General features: G+C 42.1%; 1 protein-coding gene across 7 annotated transcripts in view; it reads right to left on the minus strand.

Moving 5' to 3' along the window:
* Positions 1-559: 559 nt before the first annotated feature.
* Positions 560-18,283, minus strand: part of LOC106101295 (patronin) — a 47,416-nt gene continuing 29,692 nt past the window's right edge. For 3 of the 7 annotated variants that reach the window (XM_013280463.1, XM_013280462.1, XM_013280468.1), the window contains 21 exons: positions 17,811-18,055; positions 17,615-17,706; positions 16,711-16,839; positions 15,227-15,394; positions 14,362-14,601; positions 13,320-13,640; positions 12,905-13,024; positions 12,429-12,634; positions 10,361-10,420; positions 9,581-9,654; positions 9,111-9,399; positions 8,566-8,832; positions 7,536-8,465; positions 7,221-7,457; positions 6,930-7,137; positions 6,713-6,787; positions 6,453-6,542; positions 5,095-5,202; positions 3,475-3,666; positions 2,280-2,562; positions 560-2,205 (listed from right to left, as the gene is read on the minus strand). In XM_013280463.1, coding sequence (XP_013135917.1) covers positions 2,061-2,205; positions 2,280-2,562; positions 3,475-3,666; positions 5,095-5,202; positions 6,453-6,542; positions 6,713-6,787; positions 6,930-7,137; positions 7,221-7,457; positions 7,536-8,465; positions 8,566-8,832; positions 9,111-9,399; positions 9,581-9,654; positions 10,361-10,420; positions 12,429-12,634; positions 12,905-13,024; positions 13,320-13,640; positions 14,362-14,601; positions 15,227-15,394; positions 16,711-16,839; positions 17,615-17,706; positions 17,811-18,055 — 4,479 coding nt within the window. In that variant the 3' untranslated portion in view covers positions 560-2,060. The remainder of the gene's footprint in view (positions 2,206-2,279; positions 2,563-3,474; positions 3,667-5,094; positions 5,203-6,452; positions 6,543-6,712; positions 6,788-6,929; positions 7,138-7,220; positions 7,458-7,535; positions 8,466-8,565; positions 8,833-9,110; positions 9,400-9,580; positions 9,655-10,360; positions 10,421-12,428; positions 12,635-12,904; positions 13,025-13,319; positions 13,641-14,361; positions 14,602-15,226; positions 15,395-16,710; positions 16,840-17,614; positions 17,707-17,810; positions 18,056-18,283) is intronic. The other 4 variants (XM_013280466.1, XM_013280464.1, XM_013280465.1 and 1 more) reach the window with 4 other exon arrangements.

Genomic DNA, 18,283 nt, shown 5'->3' on the forward strand with positions numbered 1-18,283 from the left:
GTTAATTCCAAGTTAAATTGGAAAATACTGTTTTGTGCTAAACCGTTGGCCAAATTTAAATTCAGTGACCAAAAATCTTTTACATTGTACTGTTTATCTGAGAAAAAACTTAAATTTTTTTTGAAGCCTTCTGATGGTTTGATGATAAAGATCTGTTTAAAAACAATGCGTAATTTAACAAACAAAAACCATGGTTTCATTGTGAATAAAATTTATTTGCGGATTTTCGAGATGATAATAGATTTATAATAATTAGCAAACTAGAGCTCCTAGCGCCCAAACTATGCAATTTTGGATAGAGATGAGTTGAGTTAATTAGTCATAATTTCAACCAAAGAATCTATGGCAGTAGTCCATTGAGCACGTCTTCCTGAGACACCTGGATATAACTTTATAAATGTCTGACAGTAACATACCAACCCACATTGGTTGACTATGGCCTAGTCACCCTAATTTAGTGGGTAGGCTCCGAGCCCCTCGGTGGGGACGTACAGTGAGCTGGTGATGATGATGATGATGATGAACATAGGAAAGAAAGGAAGGAAATTAAACACAATGATAATATGAAATTCAATATTATTTCGTTATGCTTTTTATGAATACAATATATTTGCATAGCGTACACTATCGACAGTATTGATGACCGATCATCGAACAATGAAATAATGACATCCATCAATTCGTTTAACATTCTTTTAATAAATAGCTGTATACAAAAACAATTATGTACAGAATAAGGCAGGACAATTACCAAGTAAAACGTGCCTCGTCTTATTTTAGCTATACAAGCAGTAAAAAATGGAAATTGAGTAAAGTTAAATGAATGTTTCTAAACAAAAATATACGCAATCGCTACAATCATCTTAGCTCCAGTCGATCGAAATTATCACTAACGAGTTAAATATTATAACAAGTAAGCACGATTAGTTTGTGAAGTTGTTACTTAACGGGATAACTTTAACTAAAGGTGAGGGAGCCCCCCCCCCCCGCAGGCGCCGACCTCGCGCTCCACAATACATTATATTCACAATGTGTTTTCTTATGCATACATTTCACCTTCAATGTCTGATTTATTAAAACAAATATGAAAAAAGAATAAACAAAAAAAGTAAAAAACACAACCTGATAAAGTAAAATTTAAAATAATTTGACTTTTGAGACACGATATTTCTTAATCTATATGGACTTAGGCCATGATTTAAGAAATAAATGAGCTTAGATCGCGAAGCGATTTACCTAACATGGTAAATAAAAATTTAACAATCAACTTCGCTTATCCTAAAATGAACGGCTGTGACGAACAAGAGATCCTAGAGTGAAGAAAACAGACAAAAATGCCCCCAAACAATCACAACACAAATTCAATAAAGTAAATGTCAAACGTTCCCGAAAACAGTTTAAAATGAACTATCTCACTTTGTCCCAAACTGGGAAAACTAATCACTATACACTTTGCAACTAATCAGGTCCAATTTTTGTCCGAAAGAAAAGTACTTTCTCAGACGAGAAATCTTAAAGTATTGTGATTCTTTGTAAAAAAATACATATATTTAGCCTCAGCTAGAAATCAAACTATGGCATGAGATTGCTATAGTTCAATCGCTAGGCTTAATTAAAAAACTAAAATTAATTATTCTGTCATGTATACATATCGATAAGATGTGATTTAATTTGTATACGAAGTAAACATTGGCGAATATCTTTTGTTTCGTTTAAAATGCAGTCAGAGTGCGCGGCGCCGCTCCCCGCGCGCCGCCCGCCCACTCGCACATTCTCACACATCCCTGACATTCGCGATCATACATCACCATCTATAAGGTTCCAGAACCATCGCGGCCAGTGGGGAGCGTGTCGTCAACGCGGGTCTCTTCCGAGGAGCGCGTCACGAGACCGGCCACTGGCAGTGTTGCCCTACGAAGCGTTGCCGAGGACCGAAGGCTTGACTCGAGTGCCGTCGGCGACTAGATTACTTTATTATAAAAAGCTTTTGTCTCGTAAAGCGTGCGCGCTGCGAGGGCTGCGAGGGCTGCGAGGGGCGCGGGCGGCGCGGACGGAGCGGCCTAGATGACGAGCGCCATGTCCTTCTTGCTGGGCAGCTGCACCTTCTTGCCCTGCCACAGCGAGTTGTGTATCGTGAAAGCGTCGATCGTCACCGTCAGGTGCTTCGTGTGCACCTGCGAGAAGCACTTGCTGCCCGAATTGTATCTGTAGGAACAATTAAATACATGTTACGATACACACTAACACTACAATAACCTAAATGTAGGTGAAATACAAACTTGAAGAACTTGTCGAACATCCTGTCGTTGACGTGCTTGGGGCCGGTGCCGTAGAGCTTGGCGACGAGCTCGGTGTCGGGGCAGTAGGAGTAGAGCGCGCGGAACTGGCAGCCGGCGTCGCGGAACAGCACCAGGAAGTGCTTGCTCTCGGAGCGCGCCACCTCCTCCAGCACGCGCCGCTTCGCCTCCGCGTTCACCGCGCCCGGGAACACGCAGTACTCCACCGCGTTCAGCATGATGCCGCGGTTGGACTTCGTCGTCGGCTGCTTGTACAGCTTCGGACCTGCGAGTACACACAATACTCTTATGGCCCGGCCTTACCTATCCTGTTTTCTGTCTGTACCGATTGTAATTTAACTACAAAACATCTTTGTGGTCTATTTGGAATATCTTTTGTGTTGTTTCAATTCTAATTTTGAGTGCTTTTAAAAACATCTCAGTGTATCAACTAAACATTTAATAATCTACTCAAAAGTGAATTAATATAATAACAAATGTGTCTAACAAAATAATATGTAAAATTACGTCAATTGTTTAACAACTAAAGTTACTTAATTCTACACATTTGTGGTACTGACAGATGATCGCATGATGTTAATGGTATTGCGATGTGTTAACAATAAAACAAAGTATCTGTGAGGAAGCGGATGTCGAAAGCCGGAGTCAAACGCAAACTGGTTAGCTGACAATCACAAAACCATGCCTTATAGTATACATCTAGTCAGTGGTGGTTGGCATGACATCGTTGCGGTCACGTGACGTGCGCGTGCGCATGACGTGCGCGTGTCGTGAGGACCTACGTAATTAACTAGGAAATTCAAAGAACCTTTACGTCGTTCCCGAGTGGATACTTCTAGAACAGAATGTACAAAAAGATCCTTAAAATAACTAGGAATAATAAATATATGTATGTATTAATCATATTTATTGTGTGCGTTTATTAAATGGTGGTTTTTAAGTCTTTTAGTTGATAAAGTACATGGAATACTCGTGTTTGTTTAAAAAATATATCTTAATTTTTATGAGAAAATGTAAAATAATGTTCGATCTAGCTCATTCAAAATAAATCGTACAAACATTTTTACTTCCAACAAGACATAGTACACAAAACAGTCTCTAAAAACGAACTACCTAGCTAACTATTTATAACAATATGATCTATAATTCCGTTACAACTGAACAGAATGTAACTTACCCGAGTAGTCCATGATGGAGGAGTGTGTGGAGGAGACGTCCGAGGCGTCGTCCGGCGGCGCGCGGCGGCGGCCGATGGCGGTGGGCGGCGCGGGCAGCGAGCCGGGGCCGGAGGCGGGGGAGCCCGCACCGCGCGCCCGCAGCGCGGGGGACGCAGCCCGCCGCGGCGGCGTCGCGCGACCCAGCCCCGAGTCTGGGAAACCTGCCGCGTTAACTCACCGCCCACACCTACCTCACGTCCCCTCTGCTCCTCTCTACTCTATGCATCTTGTCTATGCTGACAATCGCTGTCTTGTCTATGCCTACATCTTATTGTCTATGTACAATTGTTGTAAATATCGCCCATCACCAGTCCACTTTACGTGGCCTACGCATTGTTATGTTTGTTTCTAAGAACATTTCTATAGCATAGAAAATCGTCATTACTTTTTATTTTTAAATTCATCAAAAAGTTTCCAATGTTTTAGCACTATGTTTAATATATTTGTAATAGAAAATTATGCATATTAATAACATAAGGTGTACCCAGTTAATATTGTATGTTTGTAAATAAGTGGATTATACCAGAGACTAGCATAAAGTTAGAATTAGTAGAAGAAAGTTACATATTTACAAATTATCTACTGAAAATATTTACCTAAACTTTTTTATCTACATTACATTTCTTTTTTTATTTCTTTGTTACAATCATATCGAAAAAATAAAAGATTTTTATAATTACAATTTTCTAGTCGAGCAAAGCGACTACTAGCAGATAACGCAAAATAAATCTAAACTGGCGAACTGAACATAACAAGCTGTCAACTTTCTGCCACAGTATATACGAAACAGCAAAACAATTTCAATTATTTCAATATTTAAACTGACTTTGAAGCTACATAATCAATATCTTAAATAAATTTAAAAATAAATAAATATCCTTTACATTTCAACGAATCTACTTAACATAAAATATTTTAAAACTATAGTATAGTGAAAACTGAGTATATGCTGTTTACTAAAGAACAATAAAAACATGATTTCCTAAAAAAGGCATAAATATGTCTGTACTTAACAAAATTTTTAACATCTGACGCATAATTTAAAAAAAAACATTTCGTAAAGGATATTTCGTACTACATGTGCAAATACTTGTGTAAAACTTCGCGTTTACGGAATTTATTTACGTGTAACGATGCCACACCAACACCATAAACATAAATATACCATGCATATATAAAAAACCTTTTATATACCGCAACCTTAGATATAGATAACAAAATTGCCTGCAACCCAAAGTAACCAGATGTGCACAAGACAAGAAAGTTCGCTCTCGGGAAATCTTCCCTATTGAAACTAAGATAACTAAGTTTTGAGATAGTACTCGAGACTTCGAAATAATATTTTTTGAATCAACAACGTACTTACGTAGATTTAAAAACTTATATTAAAAAAATGCCTAACCTTTTTTTGTTGAACTATCAACAAGCAAGCTTTAATTAAAAAAAAAAGGTTTTTTGTTTGTTTTTTTTAGCCTTTTTTTAAGTATATAGGAAGTCCCCCCGAGAGCGCAGCAAAATAATGCGACGTAGGCAGCGAGGCGCGGCCGAGAGGCCGTACTGTGTCATACAAACTGTCTTACCGCACAAGTTCATAAGAGAGCTAGATTTCCTCCCCGCCTTAAAGTTACTCTGGTAAGTGGAATATTTAGACCTTCCACGTGCCGACTGAGCCTCGTCATTGACTCGCTCTGAAATGTTTCCTATAAATGTGAGCGCAGTCGCATGCAGCCAGCGAGGCGCCGCAAACAAAACCATACTATGCCGTTACTGCACAAGGCGTCCATTACAATAAGGGACCGAATGCACGGAAGGTCTAGGGAGGCAGTTCCAAAATTTCAATAAAGCGTAGAAAAACCATCCGATATTTGAAGTTGCAAACTACATATATGGCCAATAAAATAATAAAAGCATCTTTTTGTTTTAATTCTAAACCAATTATATGCATTGAAATACATAATATACCAATTGAAATAATAAATATAATTGAAGCGTCTACAAATAAAATCAAAGAAGCGCTCTATAGCGACTGCGGCGTCCGCTCTGTGCGACCGCACACAACACACACGTGAAATAAACATCAAATAAACCATAAATAAACCTTTTGTTCTTTACAAAAAGTTATAATATCATTATTGTAAAAATATGAATATTAAGAACCCATAAAGTAGCAAAATATCAACACATTTATTTAAAAAGATCAAATTTATTGAAATTTAGGTTCAAAATATTTAAAGGTCAACACACATTCAGCTAAGAAACTTGATTTTTTTATTAAACATCAAGTCTCTTAGTAACAATATCATTCTCCACTTCAATAGCAATTTTTGAAAGAATGTAATTATAACAATATCAATTTACATTATAAATTGCTATCGAGTGTAATATAAAAAGAGGGTAGACAGGCAAGCAAACAATGTGTTATTTTTGCATGTACTATAGACACAATACTTTCAGCTCTGTTCATCTTTTTTCAACCGCTTTAAATTTATCTAGAGCAATATACAAAATTTTACTTACGTAATCGTTATTCTAAAATCAAAGCCAAATAAATTGACAAGAATAAAAATAAAGATATATATTTCTAAACAACATGACGTTTACATTTAAAAATTAACTGACTTGTGTTTTGCATTCTTTAGCATTATTAAAAACTAGCTTTCGCCCGCGACGCCGTCTTCGTGGAATTAAAAAAAAACAAGAATGAGTAGCCTATGTGTTCTTCCAGACTGGCCTCTTTATACCAAACGATATAAAGACATTTATACCAAAATTATTCGAAATCCGTTCAGTCGTTTAGGCTACAAACTCTAACAAACATCCATCCATCCATCTAAACTTTCGCATTTATAATATTAGTATGAAGTATGATGAACAAATTCTTATTGTAACAAATGACAGAGCTGCAAGAACAGTGTCCAAGTGGTGAAGCGGGTGTTACCTCGCGAGGTCTTGCAGGAGCCGCGGCGGCCGAGCGCGCCGCTGGACGCGCTGCCCGGGGACACGCCGCCGCGCTCCTCCACTGGAGACTCTGGAAATGTTTTTATTTACGGTTACAAATACGTATATAAATATATATCAAATACTGTTGCTATGTACCTTTAACCTTTCACCACTTTTATTGGTAAAAAAAATGAGTTTAAAGTACGTCAGAATAAGAATTTCACAGTTATATTTACAAATGCCAGCAGTGTTTGGTACCTCTGTAGAGTCCAGCGCGCTCGGCGAGACTGTCCTGCGAGCCGCGGTAGTAGTCGCGCCGCATCGTGCCGCCCGCTGCACGCACACGCACCACACACGCATGCGCACACATAGGGAACGGGGGAAAAGCACATTTAATTTAGGCTATTAATTTGTTATTTATACACACAACAATAAAACAAGTAAGTTATGAATCAAAATATAGTAAAGATCGTACCGGAGAGGTTGGTGGCGGAGGGCTGCTTGGCCAGCATGCCCTCTGCGGCGTGCAGCGCGCCGGAGTCCACGTGAATGGTCTTGGGGCGCGCGCGCGCCGCCTTGCCGCGCAGCCGCGCCCCGCCCACACCGCCCACACCGCCCACACCGCCCGGAGACTGCCCGCCCTTCAGCGTGTCCATGAACTCGCTCTTGTCTAGCACTTTACCCTACAACAGAACAATGGAAACCATTAATAACAAAAATATGTCTATTGAACAGATTCCAGTTGTGTCAATGATATCACGCTTACCTCCCGCTCGGCCTCCTCGATGGCCTTCTTGAGCTTGTATTGCTGCAGGATGGCCTCGCGACGGCGCGCCTGCTCCTCCTTGCGCGCCAACTTCTGCTCCTGCGCGGCGTCCTCGCGCGCGCGCCGCGCCGCTGCCGCCGCCTCCGCCCGCGCGCGCGCCTCGTCCGCGCGCTGCCGCCGCTGCAGCGACAGCAGCATTATGCGCTCCTTCTTGCGCTCCATCTCCTCCGCAGAGTTCTGAAACACAAACAGATGACATGTAACATCCGGCTGCAAGCGGTGTAGACCCTCGGCTATGTATCAATATGTACGCACGGGGTCGGGGTTGAGCTCGCCGATGAGCAGCGCGGCGGGCTCCGCGGCGGCGACGCGCTGCGGGCGCTCTCTAGGCGGCGTTTCCATTCGCTGCGAAACGTCGCTAGCGGCGCCCGCCCTCCTGTGCGCGGCGGCCGGGGGCGCGGGCGGGGGCTGCGCGAGCTCCTCGCGCTCGTCCCACGTGTCCTCGGGGCTGCGGTCGGGGCTGGGCTCCGCGGCGGAGCGCTCCTTGCGCGGCGAGCCCCGCTTCGCGCGCAGCGGCGGCTTCGGTCGCTTCGGCTGCTCGTTGTCGAACGATATGTAGAAGCCTTTCTCGTTTTGTTCGCTCTCCTCCTGCTCCATGTGCTGGAAGGAGTTCCTGTTGAGCGAGGGCCGCGTGGGGGACGGTATGCGGTAGGTGCGCGTGCCCGACGATATGTTCAGTCTGTTTATCCCCTGGCGCAGCGCGTCGTCCTCCGCGTTGCCGATGAACGATATGTTCTGCGGCTCCATGTCGTCGGGCGGCTGCACGGGCAGGGCTGCGGGGTGGGGCGCGGGGTGCGGCGCGGGGTGGGGCGCGGCCGCCTGCAGCTGCTGCAGGCTGACGGGCTCGGGCCTGCGGGAAACCTCTGGCAGGGAGCCCTGGCGCTGCGGGGTGTGCGCGCGGCGTTGCGGGCTGTGCGCGGGCGGGGGCGACTGGGACACGTAGTGGCTGGGGTTTATCACAGTATAGCTTAAATGGTTTTGAGTTTCTCGAATGTTCTCGGTGCCGTTCTGGTACCGGTCGTTGTTGTAGTGCACGGGGAAGGGCTGGCCGCCGCGGTCGTGCAGCAGGAAGCCCTGCGGCTGCCAGGTGCGCTCGCTCGGCGGCTGCGGGGAGGGCGACCGCCACGTGCGCTGCGACGCCTCCTGCGCCCCGAACTGCTGCTGAAGCGGCTGCTGCTGATGAAGCTGGAATTTCAATTCGCTTGTGAGCAATATAGTTCCTGCAAGTTAATTGTATTAACAAGTGGATAATAAAATGTCAATGTGCAAAGTGTGGTCGGAATACCTGCCAGCCGCGCAGCTCGGTGTTGTCGTGGTGCGCGTGCTGTGCGTGGTGCGCGTGCTGCGCCCAGGTGCGGCGCGGGGCCTGCGCGGGCGGTTGCTGCGGGTGCTGCGGGTGCTGCGGGGGCTGCGCGGGGGAGTCGTGCAGGTAGAACTGCGGCGGGTCGTCGTGGTCGAGTGCGTAGATGTCCCGCGCGATGTGCGGGGAGGAGCCGAAGCCGTGCGCGTGCGCGGCGCGCGACACGTTGTGCGCGGAGCTGAACTGGCTGTGCTGTAAGACCGCGACTGTCAGTGCACACGGCGCAGTGCAATACCACATGCGAGCAAGTACTTACACTGCTGTTCAAATTTAGTGCTTTAGATTTACCTGGTTGGGGTTAAAGCGAGGCAAAAATTTAACAAGAAGCATTCTCTAATCTTAATTTGTTTGTATATTCTTCATTGCGTATAATTTTTGGCATTATCAACCAATTTTGTCTTGGTCAAAATAGAACTTAAACATGACATAAGTTCTTTTGCATACGTGTGTATTTTTTCTCATTCACTCACCAATTGTGGAATGTTTTGTTGGAACTGTTGCTGGAAGGGTGACTGTGGGGGCTGCGACTGCTGGAACAGCTGCTTTGCTTGCTGCTGGTGCAGCTGAAGCTGTTGCTGTAGATGTTGTTGCTGCTGCTGCAACTGCTGTTGCTGCTGTTGTTGCAGTTGCTGCTGTTGCTGCTGCAGCTGTTGCTGTTGCTGCTGCTGGTGCTGCTGTTGCTGTTGCTGCTGCAGCTGGCTCTGCTGGCTGGCGAGCCGCGCGATATCACTCTGTATGTCTTGCAGGCTAGAGTTCATTCTGTAATGGTTAGATTCTTATTGTGGCGATTGTTTTGCACCGGATTGATTGTTTTATCGGATGTTATAGCGTTTTAAATGGTTGTTACATTCCTGCCTCGTACAATATAACCTCGCAACAGTTAGAATGTTTTGAAACTATAAACTTTTTGATAAACTGGTTCAACATTATAGTATCTTACTTGGCTATCGACTGCTGGTACTGCTCGAGGGCCACATTCTCAGCTGCCTGTGCCGGAGGCTCCACCGCCATGTCCTGTAGTAACGACATTCAAATGATAACTTGCTTGAAGTATAGAACATTAGGCAAATTGCTGCGATTTTATTTTACGTCAATTTAAGTGATAATTTCTTGTATGTAAAGAAATGTTCAATATCATGATGGTAAAATTGACATGGATTGGATGGTTTTAGTTCTCGTAAACGAATACAATTTAATAAAAATTAACACAATAAACAAAAATACAACAGGACATTATAACCATGTTCAAACATGCATTTAAAAACACAAATACATGCACATACAACATTTATTATTATAATTTTGGACAAAAATCACATGCCTATTATTGCTGATCTAATACGGTCATTTTTTTATCTATACAACTGATATGACACTTCTAATGCCCAGCTTACACTTAGCTCGTACAGTAGCGCTCGAAGACTTGACTGGCATTCAATTGCCATAATGTGATCATTTACTAACGCTAGATACACAATACTAGCCAAGTGTTAACCATACATTACGCCCGGTTCACACTTGGCCAATACAGTTGGACAGTCGCGGCAAGCGATACTCATTGGCGCCTGTTAGCGTTCACACTGTGCCAGTTAATTGACGCTCCAATCAGAGCGCTACTAACTTTACTGTCCAAGTGTAAACCGCGCATTAAAAATACTGTTGTCAACACGCATGTGACGTCAGTGTACAGCGTACATTGAAAGCGTCAGTATGTGTTTACCTGCGAGCCGTGGTGGTCGTCGTCGCCGTCGTGGTCGTTGGGCGTGCGCGCCGCCTTGCCCTGCAACACGCCCGCGCACCTCCACCGTAACAAACATGACGCGTACGGAGCGCACGCGCACGCGCGCAGCCAGCCGCGCACGCGCGTGCGCACGCCCCGCACGCCCGTGCTCTGTGCGCGCACGCAACGTACGTGTGCCGCCAAACATGCTATTAGTGTATTATGTTACAGACGCGAGTGTCTCTAGCTACGAGCGGTCATTAATTATATTTTTTTTTATTTAAATAAGCATTTTACCAGTAATATTGCCAGCTATTTGTTGAAAGCAGCAATTAATATAGCATTGCTTGTATAGGCTTGTTTTAATTGTAAGCCGATGGTATAAAAATTAATAACCACTCAAGCTATTAACGTAGTGCCGCGGGTGAATCTAAATGTCGCGAGTGAATATTTTACGTACGAATATTTACGGTTGCAATGAGTGTTAAAGTTAGCGTTTTTAAATTAAAAAGGAAAGTTGAAAATATGTAAAAAATAAACCGCTGTTTGTTTGCGTTTGTTACTTTAGGGATTAACGAAAGAATATTACAAATGATTTTCACGAGTAGAAAATTTTGAAAACGATATAAAAATAATTCATGCTAATAATAAAACTATAACGTGAATAATAATTACAATAAATGGTCTAATTAAATTTTGATATGCCAATGATATGAATAACTAAACGTCTCTTAAATGTTAAATGTATTTTAAAATTAAGCTATCTTCAAATTTACATTGGTGAAAAAATATAGTGTTTGAATCTATATCCTACATAATTTAAGCGTAACATACGTCTGCATATGCATGTCAAATATGATTTTACATGACATTGAGACCACGTGAAAAATAATTATTTGTAATTGGTATTCTAAATACTTCGATGAAAGCTGTGTAAGCAACTTTGGTCGATAATAATTAAAATTTTACGTAAAAAAAAATAATCTGTAATGAGCTATTGCGACTAAAATCCGATATATCCTGTTCCGGCCACTCACCAAGGAGGCCAACTGGTATTGCAAATACGCATCCTATTGAATAAAAAAAATATATTTTACGTTATGCGACAAATATGTTTAAGTGGAAGTTAGTTACAGTTTTACCCACTTTTATAAAAGTATTACTAATATTATTAATGTGAAAGTTTGGATGGATGGATGTTTGTTAGTCTTTGTAGTATAATTGGCTAAACGGATTTCCAAAAAATTTGGGATGGATTTAGAGGATAATCTGGAAGAATACATAGGGTACTTAGTTTTATTTATTTTAATTCCACGCGAAAGGAGTCGCGGGCGAAAGCTAGTAATTTAAATCACTTTTAATTCTTTTATAAAAGTAGGTTATGTATGTAATTTGTTAAAGTGCAGAGGTTACTTAACAAACTTAAATTTGCAATTTAAATAGAAACAACGTTTAAAAATATATCATAAAACTACTAAACCTATAACCCAAAAACATACACACAAATACATACCACAATAAATAAACAAAATAAAGGCAAAACAAATAATTTAATACTGCACAATACCACAAAGTACAATTTATGCCCTGTATACCCTTCGACAAAATACAATATGCTAACTACGACACACACAATCCACGCTTGCCAAATGTACTTATCAATTAATACATTTTATATTGAAGTTGGTGTTTACACTAATATATTTCTATTGACATTTGTTCATGAGAGTGTAATTACGTGTACGTTTGTTTAAAAACGTGTATACGCACGTAATACATTAAAACGCTATAACGTTCCAAAATAAATCTGTAGACAATACATACGATTGCTGCCGTGTCAGTGAAGTGTTAATAAAATATGTCATTTCTATTGGATTTGTCCTTATGTTCGTGAACATTGTTGTACGTACGTGTACATTGGTGTACTTTAGTGTACGTACGTGTACATTGGTGTACTTTAGTGTACGTAGGTGTACATTGGTGTACTTAAGTGTACGTTGGTGGACACGTGTGTATATGTTAGTGTACGTACATGTAGGTGTAAGTGTCTGTGCGGTCGCGTACGTACCCTGGTGACGGCCTGCAGGAAGGCCTGCTGGCCGAGCTGCTGGCTGCGGCGGGTGACGGCCACCTCCATGCGGCGCTTCTCCAGCTCGATGCGGCGCCGCTTCTCCTCCAGCTTCAGCCGGATGTTGTTGAGTTGCGCCGCCATCGCCTGCCCGCCGCCGGGAGAACCACCCTCCGCCTCCTCCGCACCCTCCGCCTCGTCCCCGTCTGCAAAGTACCAACACATTGACATTATACATCCTCCTCCCAAACACGGGAACATCTGTTGACCAATATGGCCATATAAGACAAAAAACTTTAAAAGTAAAAAAAACTTTAACAGAAGCGAAAATAGAGTATGTGGTCAGTATACCAATGAGGTCCATAAGCATTTATGATATACCCAACATTTGCAAACACAATTAATGGACATAGTATTGCATAAAGGTACAATGGATGTTTTTACACCAAATGAGCAAGACACAAGTGAGAACTGACTGGGCTGGTGCTCCTGCTGCATGAAGTGCTGCTGCCAGGTGGTGGTGTTGGGTGGAGGCGTGGAGAAGGTGGTCGTCTTGCGGCGCTCCGGCTCACCCTCACCCTTCATCTTCACCAGCCCTGTTACCACAACCCACGAGTTAAACACCATAGGAGAATAAGAAAGTTAGTGGATGAAACTGCGACTGATGAAAACGATAATTCATTTTCTTATAGAAATATGTGATCATAGAAAGGACAAGGACAAAGCGCATTTGTTATCTATATAAGCGAGTAGACATTGAAATATTCCAAAGCAATAACGAATTAAAATTAGACTGGACATTAATGTATTTAATAGAGATTCTGTGGAGTTCATATTAAAACCGTTAAATATCTCTTAAAAATTACCATCACCAGAACCAATCACACAAACCTTGTTGATCACCATTGCTTCTAATCTTGTTGAGGTCTGCAAAGCTTGTTTTCGTTCCATCCCCGTCAGTGGAATCCCTATCATTAAGGTAGTAGCCGTCCCCTCCTCCTTTGTAACTCATGCCGTGGCTCTGATTGTGTGTGATGGTGTCAGTGCTGAGTTGTCTTCTCATGGGGTAGTACTGCTCTGTGGTCTGCGAGTGCTGCCGCTCCATCTTACTTCGCTCCTCTTGACCATTCTGATAGTCTTCATGGAAGAACTGTATGGAACCTCGGATGTCTTGTCTAGACGACCGTAGCGGGGGATTGTAGTCTATAGGACCTGGAATTTAAGGAAACGTTGTAACGTCGAGAAATATAATCCCGTCAAATGTGTAAAATAATCATCATCACCATCATCACCAGCTCACTATACGTCCCCACCAAGGGGCTCGGAGCCTATTTTAAGTAAGGGGTGACTAGGCCATAGTCAACCACGCTGGCCAAGTGCGGGTTGGTTGACTTCACACATATCTTTGAATTTCTTCGCCGATATGTGCAGGTTGCATCACGATGTTTTCCTTCACCGTAAGAACGTCGGGTAAATTATGTACATATGAAAATTCGAAAAATCGAAAATCACATTGGTACATGGCGGCGGGATTCGAACCCAAGACCTGTAGATTACAAGTCAAGTGCTTAAACCACTGAGCCACCGACACTCATGTAAAATAATAATTTGATTATAATCACTTAAATATTAATCTGTTTTTAAGAATATTTTCATGGCAAAAAGAAATTTAAAGATAAATTTAACCGAAACACCAAGATCCTAACCGTTCGGGGAACGGACTCTAGATCTTGCGGTTAAGTTTAAATCCCGGCATTCGATTATTGTCGTGAACCATATCTTAGCAGAAGCCTAGGAGTTAGTTGGTGTGGTTAAAGGAAACATTAGTGAATTAACAAAAATCTAATACTTTTGTTTAAAGAATTCAGTTCTATGGCTGATACAAAAATATTAAAAATCCTTTATAAAACAACTATGGTGACAATAAAGTTACCGGCGGGCGCGGATATTTTCCGCTGGTGCGTCATAGCGGGCGCGCTGGTGACTGTGGCGAGCTCCTTCTCCGGGTTGCGGCCGGCGAAGTGCAGGCGGTCCTGCGAGCCGCCGAAGTTCTCCACCGTCAGCTGGCTGTCGTCAGAGATGGAGGAGCGCCGCGAGCGCCGCCCCGCGAACGACTCGCGCGGGCCTCGCGACGACGGCCGCCCCGCCGCCACGCCCGCGTACTGACCGAACGCTGTGTACAATAAAAAAATGTATAAAGTAATTGTTTTATTAAAACCTACTTTCAGAAACTCACAATATTCTTACTTTAACAGGTTTTAATGGGTAGGTAGCACTAAAGTACAACATTAACTATAGGTAAAGACTGTCTAAAATTACTATAGTAGTATGCACTATTATACTAATATAAAAAGTGTAAACACGCATTACTTCGTGGAGTAGAATGTGAACAATCACAGAATATTTTTGAATTAATCTTTCTTTAATAAAAAACCCTACACTTACGATACGCCGATACGATTTATTGTCACGCTATTAAACTGAGGGCTAAACAAATTGGAAAAAACCTTCATATAGAAAACGGATCATAAATAAACTAGCTAACAACATCAAGGAAGCAAGGTTGCCATAGTAACGGTAATTATTATCCAATGTCTAAAACCTCCGTTGTCATTTATGCATTAGAATTTTGACAATTGTAATTGAGAATTTGACAAATGTAAACAAATTAAAGCTTTTATAATTTCATGCAGAAGAAAGCGGAATCAGCTTGTATGTAGACAAAGAAAGAAAATCGTAATTAAAGTTATTTAGAATGAGACAGTATTAGAATGGAGTAGCCTTTTTCTTATAATTACCGTGTTCCTCTTCACGTCGTACGAGTGCTGATAGCGTGGTGATAGCGCGGCCCCTGTGCACCACGAACTCCTCGCGCTGCGGGCTCATGCTGCGCCGCTCGGGCGTCGAGCACGCGGAGCGGCCCGCCGCGCGGCCCCGCACGCCGCTCGCTGACGGCGACCGCGACACTGCAAATACAACCTTATTGCCTTAAAATAACGTTCACAATTCAATTACTGTACCAAGTGACAATAATTATAGTAATTTAATGGATTCATTTCGTAAAGAATATGTTGCATTTATTTTGTAACATTATTAGTGCTCTATTACTTCATTTTCAAACTGAATATAAATTTGCAGTGAAGATTTGCGGCGAACACAAGTGCCATTTTAACCAAATTCAACGGCGTTTGGAAATGCGTTTTTCTAATGAGAAAATGTAACTTTTGAGCAACTTAAGCGTGTATACTTCGTTTAGAAACACGTTAACTAGCGAAATGCTTGATGTGATACTCCGATTTTGTGTTGTAAAACCATGTAATAAAAACGTGCGCTAAAGCATATTCCGCGGCACTGTAAACTCAACTCTAGCAACAACTGCATAAGAATCAATATTCAATATTAAATCGAAATGAAACTACTACATGTTCAGTAAGTATAGATATGTACTTTTGTCATGAAGAAGAGTATAAAACTGTTTTCTACTATTACTTTTATAAAAATGTACTATTATCGTCTAAATACGAATAAGGAGATACTAAAATATTCTATTGGATCTTGTATTCTATGTCATGATAATTAAAAAATATGAAAACATGGTAGCAATTCACTCTTAAAAGAACATTAAAAAAGGTATGGTCACACTATATTAAAAGTATGAATCAAAATTCTATCATGAAGTCGCACGAAGTCTAAAATGAAATGACATTTAAGCGTAATGGACAAAATTATTGACATTAAAACAATTAATTCACAAATTCCTGGGAGTCCTGAGGGCATAATTTCAGAACTCCTAAATACATCATTTGTTGAGAAAATAAATATAACTCAAGAAAGCCGTTACATGCACAGCGTAGATCAGTGAAGCGTTAATGTGAAGAATAAGCAAAGCTCAGTCGAATTCGTGTCAATGTTACTGATATTAATGCGTAGGAAAAGTAAAATGTCGACGCTAATCGGCTAATTTTAAACAGAAAGCATATGATTAAACATACAAACAAACCCTTGGGGAGACAACTGACCTGTGATATCATTCGTTGAGAGACAACCATTTGTATTTATTGGCGATTATTTCAATTTATTAACAAAAAAAATAATTGTAAATTTAAAATTTCCTTGAAATAAACTATTATTTTCAGAATATCCAATTACATATATTTTTAATGTTAAAAAATATATAGATTGTTGATATTGAAAACTGTTTTTAACAAGGTTGTGAGTTGTCTTGCACAGTTGTGGTAGTGGGACACACAGGGCACAGAGCACAGAGCACGAGGCCGGGTACCTGGCAGGGGCGTGTTGGCGGCGTGGGCGTGCGCGTGGGCGTCCGCGCGCAGGTCCGGGATGGGCGTCGGCGGCGGCGGCGGCAGGCAGCGCTTGTGACGCACGCCGTGCGCGTTGGAGTCCGCGCGCGCTGCGGACACGCGCACACGCACGCTCAGCCGCACGCACGCACGCACGCACGAGCGTACGCACGTGCGGTGAACGCCGACACGCAGTCACCCTGCCTTCACTTACCCACGCGACGCCCGCACACGCACGGCGGTATTCAGACCAGACTTCCGACTCGAGTAACTAGCGACTGAATGTTAGATGTCGAAGCGCATACCGATCAATGAATACAATTTAGAAAGTATGGACAACTCGTCAGTGCACTAGTCTATACCAAACTTTTAATTTTGTACTTAGCTATTATACAAATATATTACCAACATCAATATTAATGTGAATGAATTATCAAAGTGATTAGGTATTTTTGAAAAAGACAGGGTGACCTGATACAGAATGAGAACGGTATTCAGCAAAGCGACATTCTTACGTCATTCGTAATATGTTAAAGGGACTTACCTCTGACCAATTTCTTAACTTAATACAAAGATAACAAAGTAATAATTATTCTTTAAAGTATTTACTGCAAATAAAAGTATTGCGTCCATTCAAAACCTTCCTATAAAAATCAATGATATACCACAAAGCCCGTATTTGCCTAATGTGTACATCTGCGTTACAAAAAGCGTTTTGGACCACCCCACGATTATTTTACTTTTATTTATAAAGGTATATAAACAAAATTAGTGGGCATAGGACCTTTGATATTATGACCACATACTCCCATTAGAGTTCTAGTGCATGCAACATCAGTAGATAAAATGTTATGTTAGGGACATCCAGTACAAGTCATTACTTACCTATACCAGGATATTTGACTGACTTCACAGGATGCACTTCTAGCAAGTTGAACAGATCAGCGAGCATTGCTACTAAGTTTTGGCGCATTGATCTGAAAATAAGAAAAATTTCACGAAATCAAAAAGATTTTTAAGTATCAATGAGTTCGTCTGCTTTTATCAGTGTGCTGTCAGTTGGAATAGCAAGATAACTCACCCGCGCATATATGCAACGTCTTCAGGCATCATGTGAAAGACGTTGTGTGGGAGACGTTCGCGGCAGAAGTCGCGCACCAGCATGAGGTTTTGCAGACAGTCGTGTATGGAGGCCATGCGGCCCACGCGCACCGCCGACCGCGGCAGCGCCTCCGGGCAGTAGAACGACACCAGTGCAGCCAGCGCCGCGCCATCGCACGCCTCCTGCAGCGACCGCAGAGGGGGCACTTGACTTGATGATTCATCCTGGAACAAACATTACAAAAGAACATCAAAACTTTGTCTAATATCTGATTTTGAAATTATAAAAAACTAATAGGTCAACAAATTGTCATTGACGTCTGTATTCCCGCTGCTCGTTTGCCCCGTTTTCTTATTAAAAAAATGCAATAACAAATAACTAAACATTTGAATCAGTTACAACCTTTGTGACTATTAAACAAGATACGCCAGCTACATCTATAGTTCATGAAG

This window comes from Papilio polytes, unplaced genomic scaffold (assembly GCF_000836215.1).
Source record: "Papilio polytes unplaced genomic scaffold, Ppol_1.0 DF823991.1, whole genome shotgun sequence".
NCBI classification, from domain to species: Eukaryota; Metazoa; Arthropoda; class Insecta; order Lepidoptera; family Papilionidae; genus Papilio; species Papilio polytes.